The 13,844-nt window shown below is 38.1% G+C and overlaps 1 protein-coding gene across 3 annotated transcripts in view; it reads right to left on the bottom strand.

The window, feature by feature from the left end:
• Positions 1–205: 205 nt before the first annotated feature.
• klhl2 (kelch-like family member 2) overlaps positions 206–13,844 on the bottom strand; it is a 40,721-nt gene continuing 27,082 nt past the window's right edge. The window contains exons 6-15 of one of the 3 annotated variants that reach the window (XM_088633313.1): positions 10,257–10,366; positions 9,217–9,333; positions 8,172–8,321; positions 7,417–7,534; positions 6,802–6,999; positions 5,826–5,927; positions 5,321–5,449; positions 3,523–3,663; positions 2,540–2,683; positions 206–1,346 (exon numbers count right to left, since the gene is read on the bottom strand). In XM_088633313.1, coding sequence (XP_088489439.1) covers positions 1,318–1,346; positions 2,540–2,683; positions 3,523–3,663; positions 5,321–5,449; positions 5,826–5,927; positions 6,802–6,999; positions 7,417–7,534; positions 8,172–8,321; positions 9,217–9,333; positions 10,257–10,366 — 1,238 coding nt within the window. In that variant the 3' untranslated portion in view covers positions 206–1,317. The other 2 variants (XM_088633314.1, XM_088633312.1) reach the window with 2 other exon arrangements.

Below are 13,844 nucleotides of genomic sequence, written 5' to 3'. Positions count from 1 at the left end.
ATGAAGTGCACAAGATTTTCAGAGATACGTTAGACGCTGCTTAGGAAAGCGGTTTTCTGAGGATTGCGTCTTCACAGCACCTGTAGTTTCGTTCAAATGTTATAGCAGCCGGCCGTACTGATCTATCAAAGTAAATAGCTAACATCACATGCGGTTTTGCAGATTACTGTGATTGTGGTGGCAATAAGCAAACTTCAAACGTAAATACAAGAAGCATATTTATTATAATTATTAAAAAACAGTTATGAAACATTGGTTCATAAAGCATTGCACAACATTCCTGACACTTTTACAATATTAGAATGAGACAAGGTTTAGTAAAAGAATAATAGTTCAGAAAGAAAGAAAAAATCGTAATTTTCAGAAGACATCCAAATCTGTGAGTTCGAACATCACATTCAGTATTCACTCACGTACAGCAGTAGTAAAAACAGCAGCTAAAATTAAATTAAGTTTATGACAACATGCAGATTGTTTTTCAAATCCAGGCATCCAACATAAAACTGCATTTTGAATGCATGCCATAACATTCGCATTAGATAAAAAGAAAGGAAATGCATCAAAACATGGCCAGGATTTGAAAAAAGTAAACGTAACAATACGCAAATATTTAGTTGCCTTTTTTGGACAAATTTGGCATCTGAAATATTTTTAAAATGTGCTATTATTTTCTTCATTCCCCTTCACAAGTCACTTTTAGTGTCAGGCAAAACTAAATACCTACAAATACATTATTTTCTTGAATATGTTATAGTTGACATTGTTTTTAGTACCGTGCCATTACTACAGTTCATATCTGAGTCCAGAAATGTTGCAAGGTACAGCAACTTAAAAAGGCAAACTTATACTCATTAAACCAGATATACACCTGCTCTTGTATAAACTGGCCTCCATTATTGTGAATACTGACTGACACTTGTTAGCTCATTTAAATGTATTAAATAATGTTGCACAACATCATTTCAATGGTTATGATCCATATTTTATCAACTCCTCTCAAATGTTAAACTTTCTTCTAAAGGATTCACCTTGGTCCTCTAACAACATAGCTTAGTATTAAGTTACATTTTATTTGCAATCAAAATGCACCTTTACTTAGAGAATTCTGTTCTCACAGGTGAGAATGTGGGTGTAAAGGTTGATCCCATATAGTGCTCTCATTAAGTGCAATATCTTTACTCCACTCCTCGTTAGAGTTTCGACAGTCTGCTTCACGCTGCTTCAGGACGAAGCAGTTCCATGAAGAAGCTTTAGCCTCCAGATTGGTTCAGCAAAAGCCCACCTTTTTCAGATTCAGGACAGTAAATTCCCACCTAGTCATAAAGGCTTGTCAATTACTGTAACACCTGTAAAGAAATTAAAACAACTTACAAGTCTGAAGAGAACATCAAATAACCAAATGAGTAAAAGTAACAGGCCTGATTCATATACAGACATAATACAATTAGTTCTTAATTTTCTTATTTAACCATCCAATTTGGAATCACTAATAGTTTTAAGACATGGGTCTCCAGCAAACTCCACAGGACTGCAGAGAGTGGTAGTCATGTTGTTAACAGTCCACCAAGGTGCCAGAGTTACTGTTTACCGAAAAACGGAGAAGGCCCTGACCGACTAATTTCAGGTTTATCCCCTGGTGGCACTCAGCATATCACGTAGCAAAAAACAGGCAATATTACTCTGTTGCGTACCTCAGAAGAGGCTAAAATTAATTTTAAAGGTCAGCATTTAAATTCCCTCCCCAAAATAAGTCTGCAAGGACATCTTATACAGTATGTAGAGACTCATTCCATGATGAAATGTATAAAGCATACATATTTCTTTTCAGCGTGGAATAAACCTCTACTTTTTCCTTTGCAGCTCCAAATCAGCTGTAAATATTACAGTAGTCCTTGTTTTATTTTGCTCAGTAGATGGCATCATTTTCCAGATTAAAGATAAGCATTTCAAGAAATGTAAGAAAAGCTGCTAAGCTTGTCTTTAATTAGAAACCATATACCATATATTTACATAGGTAAAACCTTAAACTGGAGGTTCATGAGTGGCTCTTTTCGGGAGTACTGATTGATGCCTATAGTCCAGACATCCACTTTACATCTTGCATGCCATCAGGTACCTTTGACAGGAATTCCCCAAGAGGCAGTGCACAAGTGATCAGGCACTACCAGGGTACGGCAGGCTTGAATCACACATGACAACTGGGACTTGCTATGTAATGGTGCTCAGCTGCTCGGCTTCCTGTGTGTGTGAGCTTACAGTGTTCATCAGCGAGAGCTGCTGTAGCGCTCCATCAGTGGTGTAGTCTCAGTGTGTGAAAGAGGCAGTGGGTGTTTCAATAGGCAATGTGGCTCTTATCCCTCCTGTGCTGTTACAAAGGTCACAGCACTAAAGTTAACTTGACAACTGTTAATTTGGTATAAAATGGCCGTAAATGTAAACTAACAATAATCCCTTGATGTGAAGTTCTCACAAAATCATCTGTGTGTCCTTCACAATGCCCAGTGAGCCTCTTTGAATTGTACTGCTCTTCCCCTTTTACCTGCGTAACTCCTGCCTGTGCTCATGCAAGAAGGCAAAAGGGTCCATTTGTCAGTGCTTGGGTTGTAATACTCCACAGACGCCAGGTTACAGGACCCATCATCTCCACCAATTACATACAACAAATTACTTACAGCACACACACCTAAAGAAGGAGAAATCGATAAAATTAAATTTAGTTCAATGACAATGTTGCCTTCATTCCACACTTAGACCTTGCAGCGGTCATATCGGGATTGCATTTAAAACGTCAAACATACAGAACCGGGGAGCCAAAATACTGCACGTTTGAATTTGAAGCTACTAACAGAAACTTCTCCTCTTTCTAGACTGTAATTAATAGTGGACATATTTTACTTCACACTCCAATGAACAGCAAAAGGCTAAACCACAATCTCTGATGTTTGGAGACGTGAAAAATGTACTGCGAGTACTGCATTTAAAAAAATAAGACACATCCCTAATGTGAGCCTGTCAATGAAATTCACCAGTATTATCTATTAATTTAGCCTTAGAGTACATGAGGATTCAGTTACTACCATGGATTACAGAGGTGCTTTTTCACCAGTCTGTGTTCCACTGGGGGTGCAGGCTTTTCAGAGGAGGGTTTAGTAAAGCATGAACACAAGGCCTGTGTGACGACTGAGACAGTTTTACCTAAACTAACAGAAGAAAGACTTAGAAGATAAGAAAATCAACCACTAAGTGCTCAGTAAAAATGGACATTTACATATACACCTTATGCACATGTTTTCAGGTAAATATTTTATGTAAAAAAAAAAGTCCAGAAAGAATTGACCCATATGAATTATGTAGTGCTGTTCTCATGTATACAAAATATTGGCCACTGTTACTCCGTAAACATTTTACTTTATTATTGCTTATTACACACAGATGTGACTTCTATTCCATGTTACTGTTTTAGAAGATTCCTTACACGAGAACAACTCGTAAAAATAACCTCAAAAATACTTCCTGCCCTACCGGCATTTCGTCTGCACATGTTCATGTCTGCAACCTGCTTCCATGAGTTTGTGGCAGGATCATAGACTTCACAACTCTTCCTCACTAAGGGTCCATCATGTCCTCCAACAGCATACAGCAATCCTTTCAAAACCCCGACACCTGCAGAACAGAGCACAAAGACGGGGTCACTCAGAGCCCCAGCCACGAACACCTCAACTGGTGAACAAAGGGTCACTTACGGAAACCACAGAACACCACAGCAAATACCTAAAATGCAACAATGTCAAATATCCGATTAACCAGCTAGATTTTTATAGGTATTTATTACACATAGGTGGATGTGTTTGTTCTAAGAAATGTTAACGTCTTTGTTCCTGATGGCTTCAAAGATTTCATGTTATTACCCTTTTATTTCCCTTGATTGTACAACACTGTTAAAACAGCGGTCCATCCCATGCCATTTGGGTTAACTGAACGAGTCAAATCCAGATATGATTTGGCTTTTGGGATACAATACCAACATTTAAAACTGCACTGAAACCATGTCTTACAGCAAATCGATCTTATAATTATTCACCTTCTGATGTCTCATTTCATGAAAAAGATCAAGATCAAGTGACTATCCACTAATGGGAATTTTGCAATTTTAGATAAATTTATTAATGCCATTTTTGTGCACTTAACCATTTGAAATATATATTTCAAAGGTGGTGTTAGTGGGGCCAGCAGGAGGTGCTCACCCTGCGATCTATGTGGGTCCTAATGCCCCAGTATAGTGACGGGGACACTATACTGTAAACAGGCACTGTCCTTCGGATGAGATGTAAAACCGAGGTCCTGACTCTGTGGTCATTAAAAATCCCAGGGCGTTTCTTGAAAAGAGTAGGGGTGTAACCCCGGCGTCCTGGCCAAATCTCCCATTGGCCCTTACCAATCATGGCTTCCTAATAATCCCCATCTATGAATTGGCTTCATTACTCTCTGCTCTCCTCCCCACTAATAGCTGATGTGTGGTGAGCGTTCTGGCACACTATTGCTGCTGTCACATTATCCAGGTGGGGCTGCACATTGGTGGCGGTGGAGGGGAGACCCCATTACCTGTAAAGTGCTTTGAGTGGAGTGTCCAGAAAAGCGCTATATAAGTGTAAGCAATTATTATTAATCATTATTATTTATCTTCATATTTTTGATATGACATGCCTTGAGATTTATTTTGTGTCAGTATCTTGTATTTTGTTGTTTGTGTTCTGCTCAGTGACTAGAGATGTAAATTAGCTTATTAGTTAGCTCTGGTAGAGTTAAAGAGGTGTGCGCTGTCCCCGTTCAATAATCTAAAACTAAGTTGGAGTGCTTATGCGGGGCACTGACAGTAATACTGCATTCTAGCCTGCAGATGGTGACAAAGAGAAGACCTAGAAAAAATAATTGATATTTTAGTGACAAATTAGTACAGCATTACAATCTCATGTCAAAACACCTTCCAGACTTGAGTCCTGCTGATTGGTTTTCTACCCCTCTACAAATGTATAATAAAGATATAATGGACAAACCAATATATCTGAGAAAAAAAAACTAACATACAATTTTTCTTAATTGCATTGGAGTTAACAATCCTTGTTGACCAGCCTCGCTACTGAAATATCAGAAACTTGGAAAGACGCACAACATCCACCAAGATCAAAGCTGAAGACCTTCAATTGTGATTGTTGATTTTTGTCTGCCTTCACTGGTCTCCTTCCTTGTAAATGGAAAGTGTAAAACAAAACCTAGCTGGACAGGTAGGACGACAGACAGCTACATCTCAGCTAAGGCTGACCTGCTCCACTCCGCCGAGTGCTCATCTCAGCGACGTAGCTCCATTCATTAGTGTTTGGATTGTACGCCTCTACAGAGCTAAGACACTGCCGTGATGCTCCATCATAACCTCCAACTGCATACAGCAACCCTGGGAGAAAAAGAAACACACATAGATGATTTGTCAGTTTTTTTTAGTAAAGTCTCAATTAAATGGTTCATTGCAGCTCAACAATTTCAGAGTACCGAAACTTTCTATATGTAAATGTCTCTCCCCAAAGCACATTAAAAACAAACTTGTGAGAAACCTAACATGATGATTGCAAAATAATATCCAGCTATTAACTATGATCAAGAGAATGTCCTCAGAAATTATCTAACTATGCATTCTGAATCAGTTTCTAGGTATTTTGTATCTAAAATAGCTGAGTGGTGAAGCAGCCATTTTTTCCTTGCAAGTCCTGACTAGCATGTTTCAGTGAACATGGTCTGTACAGAGCATCAGAACACAAAACTTAGTCACTAACCTCCCACAACACCCACTCCCACACTGCTCCTCCGGGTGTTCATTGGCACAATGTGAAACCATTCGTTTGTCTTGCTGTTGTATGCTTCTACAGTTGCCAGGCCTGCAGTGATCAAGTAAATTGTTAACCTAAATTTACATATCTTAGCAGAATGTTTTTGTTTTCAGTTCCAAATAAACACTGATATTTTTAACAACTATCTGTGGGTCACTGTCACAGAATGTCACTGTGATACACATTCCTCCTTTGCAAATCCTCCTCCATGTAGTTTCCCATGTCCACAATGCACCAGCAACGGCAGGCTAGTTCTGAACCACTCCAGATTTTCAGCTTTGGTATGTAAATATAAATGGAAATGACAAATAAAATTAGCGTTTAACCAAGCTTATACTTTTAAGCCGTAAAAGTAAACTTAAATGTATAATCACTATAGGTCACAGGCTGCAGCTCTTCTGCTCCTTTAGAACTCCTTAAAAAAAAAGGAAACTTTTTTTTTATCCCCCATGTAGATCCCAATCTTCCTTCTCCGAATACTATTCTCACCTTGTTGTCCATTGAAGGGTATGCACTCAGTAATTCCATACTTTAACAGTACCTCCGAGATGAATACCCCGAAACTGAAGATATTTATATGATCAATACCCATAATTAAATTATTTTATATAGGGATGTGCCAGACGTATATAAAAGTATTGTTCATCCCTTACCTAGTTTGTCACAGCATTTTGATATCTTTGGTAAATGCTTTGACAGCATTGAACCCTGAAAATATGCCTATAGCAGGTATAGCACTGTTGTCTACAATACGATGTTACATTTTAGAGTGCACCTCTTCCCTTCCTGGTAACAGCAAGGAGAATTTCGCAGCTCTTTTTGGGGAACAAATTTTTGAGGATTACTCCATATCTCACAGTTTTTATATGGATATTACAGAATAAAACAAAGAAATTAACATATAGAAAGCAGAGAAATATACCTGTGCTCCCATCAAAGCCTCCAACAGCATAAAGAAGACCATTTAAGACAGCAGCTCCTAAAGTACTTCGCCGATCTTGCATGCTGGCAACACATGTCCACTGGTCCTTGACTGGGTCATAAGAGTCAACCGTGCGCACTCTTAATGAGCCATTAAATCCTCCAACAGCATAGATGAGGCCCCCCATGTACACAACACCTTAAAAACACAGCACAGTTCACCCAATGACTCAAGACGAATAACAAAGTATCTCTCAGGTGTTACATGTTCTTATCACTTTACCACTGATCTGACAAAAGCCTCAAAGATTCAATTCAAAGCAACTTCACTGGTACAGTTTGCCTATTGCTTGGCAAGTGCCGATTTCCCAAAAGCACACTCGGGTACAGCAAAAACATGGCAAAATCTCAGCAAGATTTTTTATAAGTCTTTACTGCACTTCGTGCTCGCTTGATTTATTCTTGGTCGTGCAATCGCAGTCTCAAGCAACTCACGCCACTCTTCTCCTCTCAGTTAAAAGAAATTAAGATTCAATTCGGAGTACTGAAAGGAGGACATTCTCAACAAGCGACCAGGCGGTGTTAAACGACCAGCAGCAGAGTATTGCAGACGCACCTGCTCTGCACCTTCGGGAGGGAAGTTCAGCGACCTGGCACCAGCGCTCCTCTTTGAAATCGTAACACTCCACACTGCGAATGGCTTTAGGGGCTTGGCCTCCTACCACAACCATTACCTGTATAAAAAAGGGGTACAGAAAATTTAAGTTCAATCGCTGTTTACCGAAATCATACTGAAAACCAATTTTACTGAACTATTAACATATCTTGTGAAATAGACGTGTTACTTTTAAAAAATAACAAAACAATCCAGAGACCCTTTCTTGCATAGCAGGAGAGATAGCAGTATTTGCTTCACTACTGCCATCTAAATCAACATGAACAGTCCTGTACTGTTGTACTAACACTTACCCTGAATGACCCCTCTCTTTGGGTTTTCTAGCTAACTTCTAACTACTCAGTTTCTTAACTAAACCACTAAGTCAGCTCACAGTTGGATCATTTGGACCTGTTTAACTGTTTTCAGTTCCTAAAGATTTGGAAGTCAAGTTAGCTCAGGAAAATTCAATTAAGCAATTGACAACTGAGTTGGAACAGAAGGCAAGCAGGCACAGGGCTCCTTCAGGACCAGGGTTTGAATCCACTGTCTTTAAAAATATCAAGGAGCCTTAATGCAAAAACATAAAAAACACTAAACTGTACAATGCCTTTCTATAGCAAAGGTAGAATATTAAAATAACAAGAACTTGTAACAATATCCTTAATTATTTTCTTTGAGTTCAATAGGACACTGGCAAAAAACACATTTTGTACCTTAGGAAGGCTGACTGGTGTTCTCATTCTAGTCCTGATAGTTTTCATCATGGAGCGCTGATCAGCAGGAAGCAGATGGTACTTCATGGCCTCAATGAGATAATCTTTACATGCACTACTGTTCTTAACAAGGGACTCCTCTTCCACTCTCTGCAGGTGGTACAAAATATCAAAACTGTAGCTCAAGTGAAACTGTTGGCTGAATGCGTTTTCTCAACTAGCTCCATGCATTGCAGAAATTATTCGGAAATAGCTAATTAAAAGACGGGCTAGCCACACTAGTCAATTATCCTACGAAAGCATTTTTGGACTTAGTATTACATTCAGATTATGTGAATAAATGAAAAATATTTCCCTTTTTAAACTGAATATATGCCAGGGCTACTCAATCTGGGGCTGTTCCAATCCACTTAATTGTAGCATATCTCTACAATGAGCTTTCTAATTTGTTCATTGATAACTAGCAGGAGCTGATAAAGCAATAAGGGCCCCGTTTGTATCAAAGTACTGAACTGGAGTGGATTGAAAAGGTCAGTTGGCAAGCTCTGTGAAATTGTTTGCAATGAGCTGCCCCGAAGCTCCACGTAATCTTTTTCATGAACCTACTACATCCCTTTATCCAGCACTTCCACTTCTACAAAAATATTTTCCTATATTACCCAGCTCAAACGCATTCATGTAGATGCTTGCAAAAAACTGTGCATGTGCCTTTGGTTGCACAATCTGACGAACTGAGGATCCAATTAACAACATGTTGCTTGCCAACTTAATCAGCTGGGTTGTTCAGAATCATTATAAGGCTCTAATCTCTTTTGCACAGGTTCTAAAAGCCTATCTGCAGCATTTTAACTTACAACATAATATTGATCCCATTGCTTTGCTAAATATTTAATGAGATTAATGATTAATGTTACATGCATTTTAAAATGTATAATACATTTCTGCAAAAAACAAAATTGGTTGCTCCTCTAAGTAAGATCATCACTATTCTTTCTTCCAAGTGTGTTCTGAAGAACATGAGGGATATATATATATAAAACTGTACCTGGACTAGATACTCCCTGGAGAGCAGAGGCAACCGTACATGTTCCATAAGGTGGGCCATGTGTTCCTGTCGGACATCTTTGTCATGGTTAACCCAGGAAATTACAGCTTCAAAAACCTGTAATTCATCAAAATACTTCTTTAAGAGCTTTCCTGCATGAGCACGAGAATGTGAGTGTATCCTCTACCTATTCACTCATGATATTCTACGTATTAAAATTAAAAACTTTAATTTAACTTTAATTAAAAGCTTTCATAAAAGAGCACTCCTGTTGGAAGCATTTTGAAAACCAGCTTTAAAGGTCAAATGGAAGCCTTACTATGAAGTTTCTTATTGATTTTTAACTTATGGATACATGACAGGTTATTAATAACAGGAGGCCATTTCTCCCACATAGCTCATTAAGTTTCTAGTAGGAAACCGATCCATAAATCTTATCATTTCTTGAAAGAGGTCAGTTTTAGTGGCATGGTTTATGCCAGACACCCACAATTGTTTGTTATTGTTATTAAAAAGTGCCACATTCTCAGTTACTGTAGGATGTTTTGTTCTACGAAAAATGTGAAGTGTTAGAGTCAATGACAGAATGTGTCATGTAACAAAACAAGCAAAAAATTGAGGTTAAACAATTTTTTTCCATATGCTAAATGTTGTATGGTCTCCCCGTGTCTCTGGGTGAACTGGTTCCCCCCCACGTCAGTCCAAAGACCTCTAAAAATCAAATACAATGCAGTTTGTACATGTCATGTTGTACCTGTATAGTCCACAAAAACCCATACGGAATATGTTATTACCTCTGATCATCTTGACATCATTAAATTGCTTGTAAACCATTTATGACCAGAAGGTCCAAAAGTCACTCGTGGTATGGTAATAACAAAAACTGCAGCAGAAGCCACAGCAGCTTCAAGGGAACAACAAATGCACATCTGAACTGGACAATTTTATGACTGTAGACAGTCACTAGTGTCCATCTTTGACAGGATTAATACATTTAAAATTGTTAGTCAACTAATATGTGACAAGATCAGTTCTTTTACCTTCTCCTCTGAAGGGATAGTAAGCTTATCGCTGGCTATCAGGCTGCACACCTGCTCAATTCCCAGGTTCACAAACTCTTCACTCTGTACCACCTCTGAAAAGTGCTGCTCTGAAATAGGAACAAGTAAATTAAAAAATAAACAATAGATCTTTGTATTTCGTTTTGTAACAAAGCACTATGTGTACAACAATCAATACTGTTTGCTTGAATTGGACATTATCAATTTCTCATTGTTAAAACTGTTTTGACCAAAGAGAAAATCTTTAATCTGACCTATTTTCCCTTTTCACAAAGGGGTAAAAAAGTTGCAACTACAGAAAAGCTATTGTTTACATAATAAGAAGTCAGACAATAAATGCCAAGGTATAAAGGTATGTTTTCAATTTTCAATTAAATAGAGGTAACTGTGGGGGCTTCGGAGTGGTGCAGCCAAGAAAGGCACTTGCTTGAGTGCAGGTTGGACTTTGTGATCAGGGGTTCGAGCACAGGTCATGTCACCACCGTGACTGGGATTCCCCAAGAATGGGGAATGGGGCAAAATCGGCCGAGTGCTACACAGGTGAATGATGGGATTGTGTGTCCAGGGTTCTCAGAAATGCTGCAAACTGTGAGCATGCGTGGGCTGCAAAGGAACAAGTAGAGGTTTATTCCAAGCTGAAAAGAGAAGAAAGGAAACGCAACGTTTCGGCTGTGGAGCCTTCTTCGGGCGCTCACACCCAAAGCCGAAACGTTGCGTTTCCTTTCTTCTCTTTTCAGCATGGAATCCACCTCTACGTGTTCTTTTTTAAACCTCATACATGCTTCTTCTCCAGTCCAAAGGCTATGCTTGCAACTGTAATTACAGGTAGAATTTGATCTGCTCAGATGTGAACATGCGGATTTCATTTAAAGAAGAGTTTTAGAAACGCCAGCAAGTAAGGCATTACGCTTTTATGCAAGAAAGAAAAGGCTTGTTTAAGCTTCTCTTAACTCTGCTGGATAAGACAAGAATGAATGAGCAATATCATGCAGGTAGGAAAAAAGATACCTCAGCAACACTGGGGAATATTTTCTTCTAAAACCAAATTCATATTTGAATAAACCAAACTGGTGTTAGCCGTTATTGCGGGTTGTGGTGTTGCAACAACGTAAAGCAAGAGAAACTGCCTTGTGAACAGACGTGAACTCCCAACGCTGTTTCTAACAGTAATAACAGCAATTATATTACGATATTATTTAACTGATCATGTGCAAGCAAGTTAGCGGATACCAGGCTCCCGTCGCCCATCATAATCTGTTAGTGACAGAATAAGATCAGTCTGTTCCCAAAGACACAGACGTGTAAGAATAAGAATGATTTTAAAGCATAAAATCTGTTCACAAATGTTTGCAAGGTGAATGTTATAGTTTAGAATACTACAGCTGTTTCTCAAGGTTTAGGAATAAATATAAGTTAAATTAAAAAAAGAAGACTGGGGCACATGGAATCTGATTACTGTCAACACTGTGGTACAAAATAGTTTACCTGTGTGTTTTAAAAATACAAGACAAATTAAATGAGGAAGAGCTTTATTTAGGTTTCATTTATTAGTATTATTAATCAAAAACAATTTTTAAATGGTTATCAGCGTGGTTCAGAATTTTTCTTTGGCTTTCAAACATTTTTTATGTCAAACGGTAGTTAGTTCAGCCATCTAATGTGAATACAAAATCTCGGAGATGTTCTACAGGACTATCTAACAAAGTGCCCTCCATTTGTACTGAAACACTGAAGTCAAAAGTGCTATTTTTGCTGTATACTCCAGCTATTCAGATTTGAGATGAAAAGATGAATATGAGGCAAAAGTACAGAATGTCACCCTTTATTCCTGTACTGATAGGTTTTAGAATAACAGCACTTCTCGTGTTCAATCCCTCCATTTCAAGTGGAAAGACGAGTAGGAAAGCAATAAAGAGCCATCGCTAGAAGAATCGGTACATTCTAAGCAGCCATGTCTGTAGGGAGAGCCTGTTGCTAGGGAAACCTGTAGACAAACAGCGCTTGGTAAAGGCATCTTGGTATGTGAAGACTTGAAAACATTTAAAGCAAGAAGTTTGTGTCTCTAGAACAGATAACTGCTTTTCAGAACCTGTAAGTTAGCTTACAAAAGAACACCGTGTCCCAATTTATTTTGGTACACTGATAATCCACATTTATTAAAATAGCCTGTTATTTAATGCGTGACAGGAGCCCAACAGAATGTATGTTCTTTATGGAATATGCGATATGTAATTCATTGGTCCTCCAAGATAATGATCTTACAAAATTCATAGCTTTTATAATAAGCTTATTATGCATTAACATAATGTTGTGACAAAATTAGATATTCGATTTAATCAATTAGTATGGGAGTTGAGGTCTACAGTAATGTATTTCGTCTTACTTAGGATATGAAAGCATAAACTATTTTACAGAGCATCTCTAAAAGAAGTGCAAATGCCACCTTTAAATCCGTTTGTATTATCTAGAATTTGGTGTAAATTAAATAAAATTCAGGTTTAGTCAGCATATAATGTGCTGCAATTTTATGTTCTCAGTGCAATTTACACATTTTACAGCATTCTGACTAAAGTGAACAATATGGTACAACATGGACTCATCTGCACTTGATTAAATTCAGTGTCAAATTCCCTTTTAACTTGATCATTATTAGCAGTTTCTGTTTATTATCACACCTAGTCTTGGCTAGAAGATTACATTTCCAGAAGAATTGAGATTAATCAGTACAAGAACTTGCAAAGCTGCTCTTACAAACTGTCTCTTTAAACACAAAATGTAGGTTTAAAACCCATGTTTTTAAGAATGCATTAGTAGCTAGTCCAATTTATTTAAATTTGGCAGATTTTAATTGATATAGGCTTGATTTACGATTAAGTAGCACAAGGTGTCAAAATATTTGCACACATACCACATAGAAGGGACATACAGTTGACAAATGAGAGGAGATCATTCATGCAGTTTCATGCAGTTTTCTCAGGGTATCATCCTCAATACAGTGGTGGTTGGCTTGACCCAGAAACTTAACACTGTGTGAAACAGTGCCCTCTTCTCTCTATTTTATACATACTTGCTCAGTTTCCATTTGTGTTCCCCAGTTTGCATTTCATTGATGATCTGTTATCAACTTCGAGGATTTTGAATGTGTGAAATTAGGTCTCATTATAGTGTTCTCAGTTTAAGATTAAAAACATTCCCATTATTTCTCTCAATGTAAGACATTCCTTAAAGCTCAGGAACACATATGACTGCTGTTCTGCAGACTGATTCCAGAGCAACAAAACCTTTTTTCTTATGTGGGGACAACAAACCCTAAATGAGGCCTTACGGGTCTATTGTACAATTTTAGCATATCCTGATTTACATCCTACGCTTTTAACTATGTATCCTAAAACTGTGTCTGTTTGCTTTTTCTTGCTTCTCCAAATATCTAGAATATGCAAATGATATGCCAACACAACTCAGATATTTTCACAGGTATCTCCTTGCAGCTTAGCATTTCCCATCTTCTGCTCATATTGTTGTTACCTGGACATATCACTCTGAACTTGGCTACACTACATCTGCCAG

Source organism: Lepisosteus platostomus, chromosome 1 (genome assembly GCF_059453375.1).
Source record: "Lepisosteus platostomus isolate fLepPlt1 chromosome 1, fLepPlt1.hap1, whole genome shotgun sequence".
NCBI classification, from domain to species: domain Eukaryota; kingdom Metazoa; phylum Chordata; class Actinopteri; order Semionotiformes; family Lepisosteidae; genus Lepisosteus; species Lepisosteus platostomus.
The sequence above is the reverse complement of the archived record's forward strand: the minus strand, read 5'-3'. Positions and strand labels throughout refer to the sequence as shown.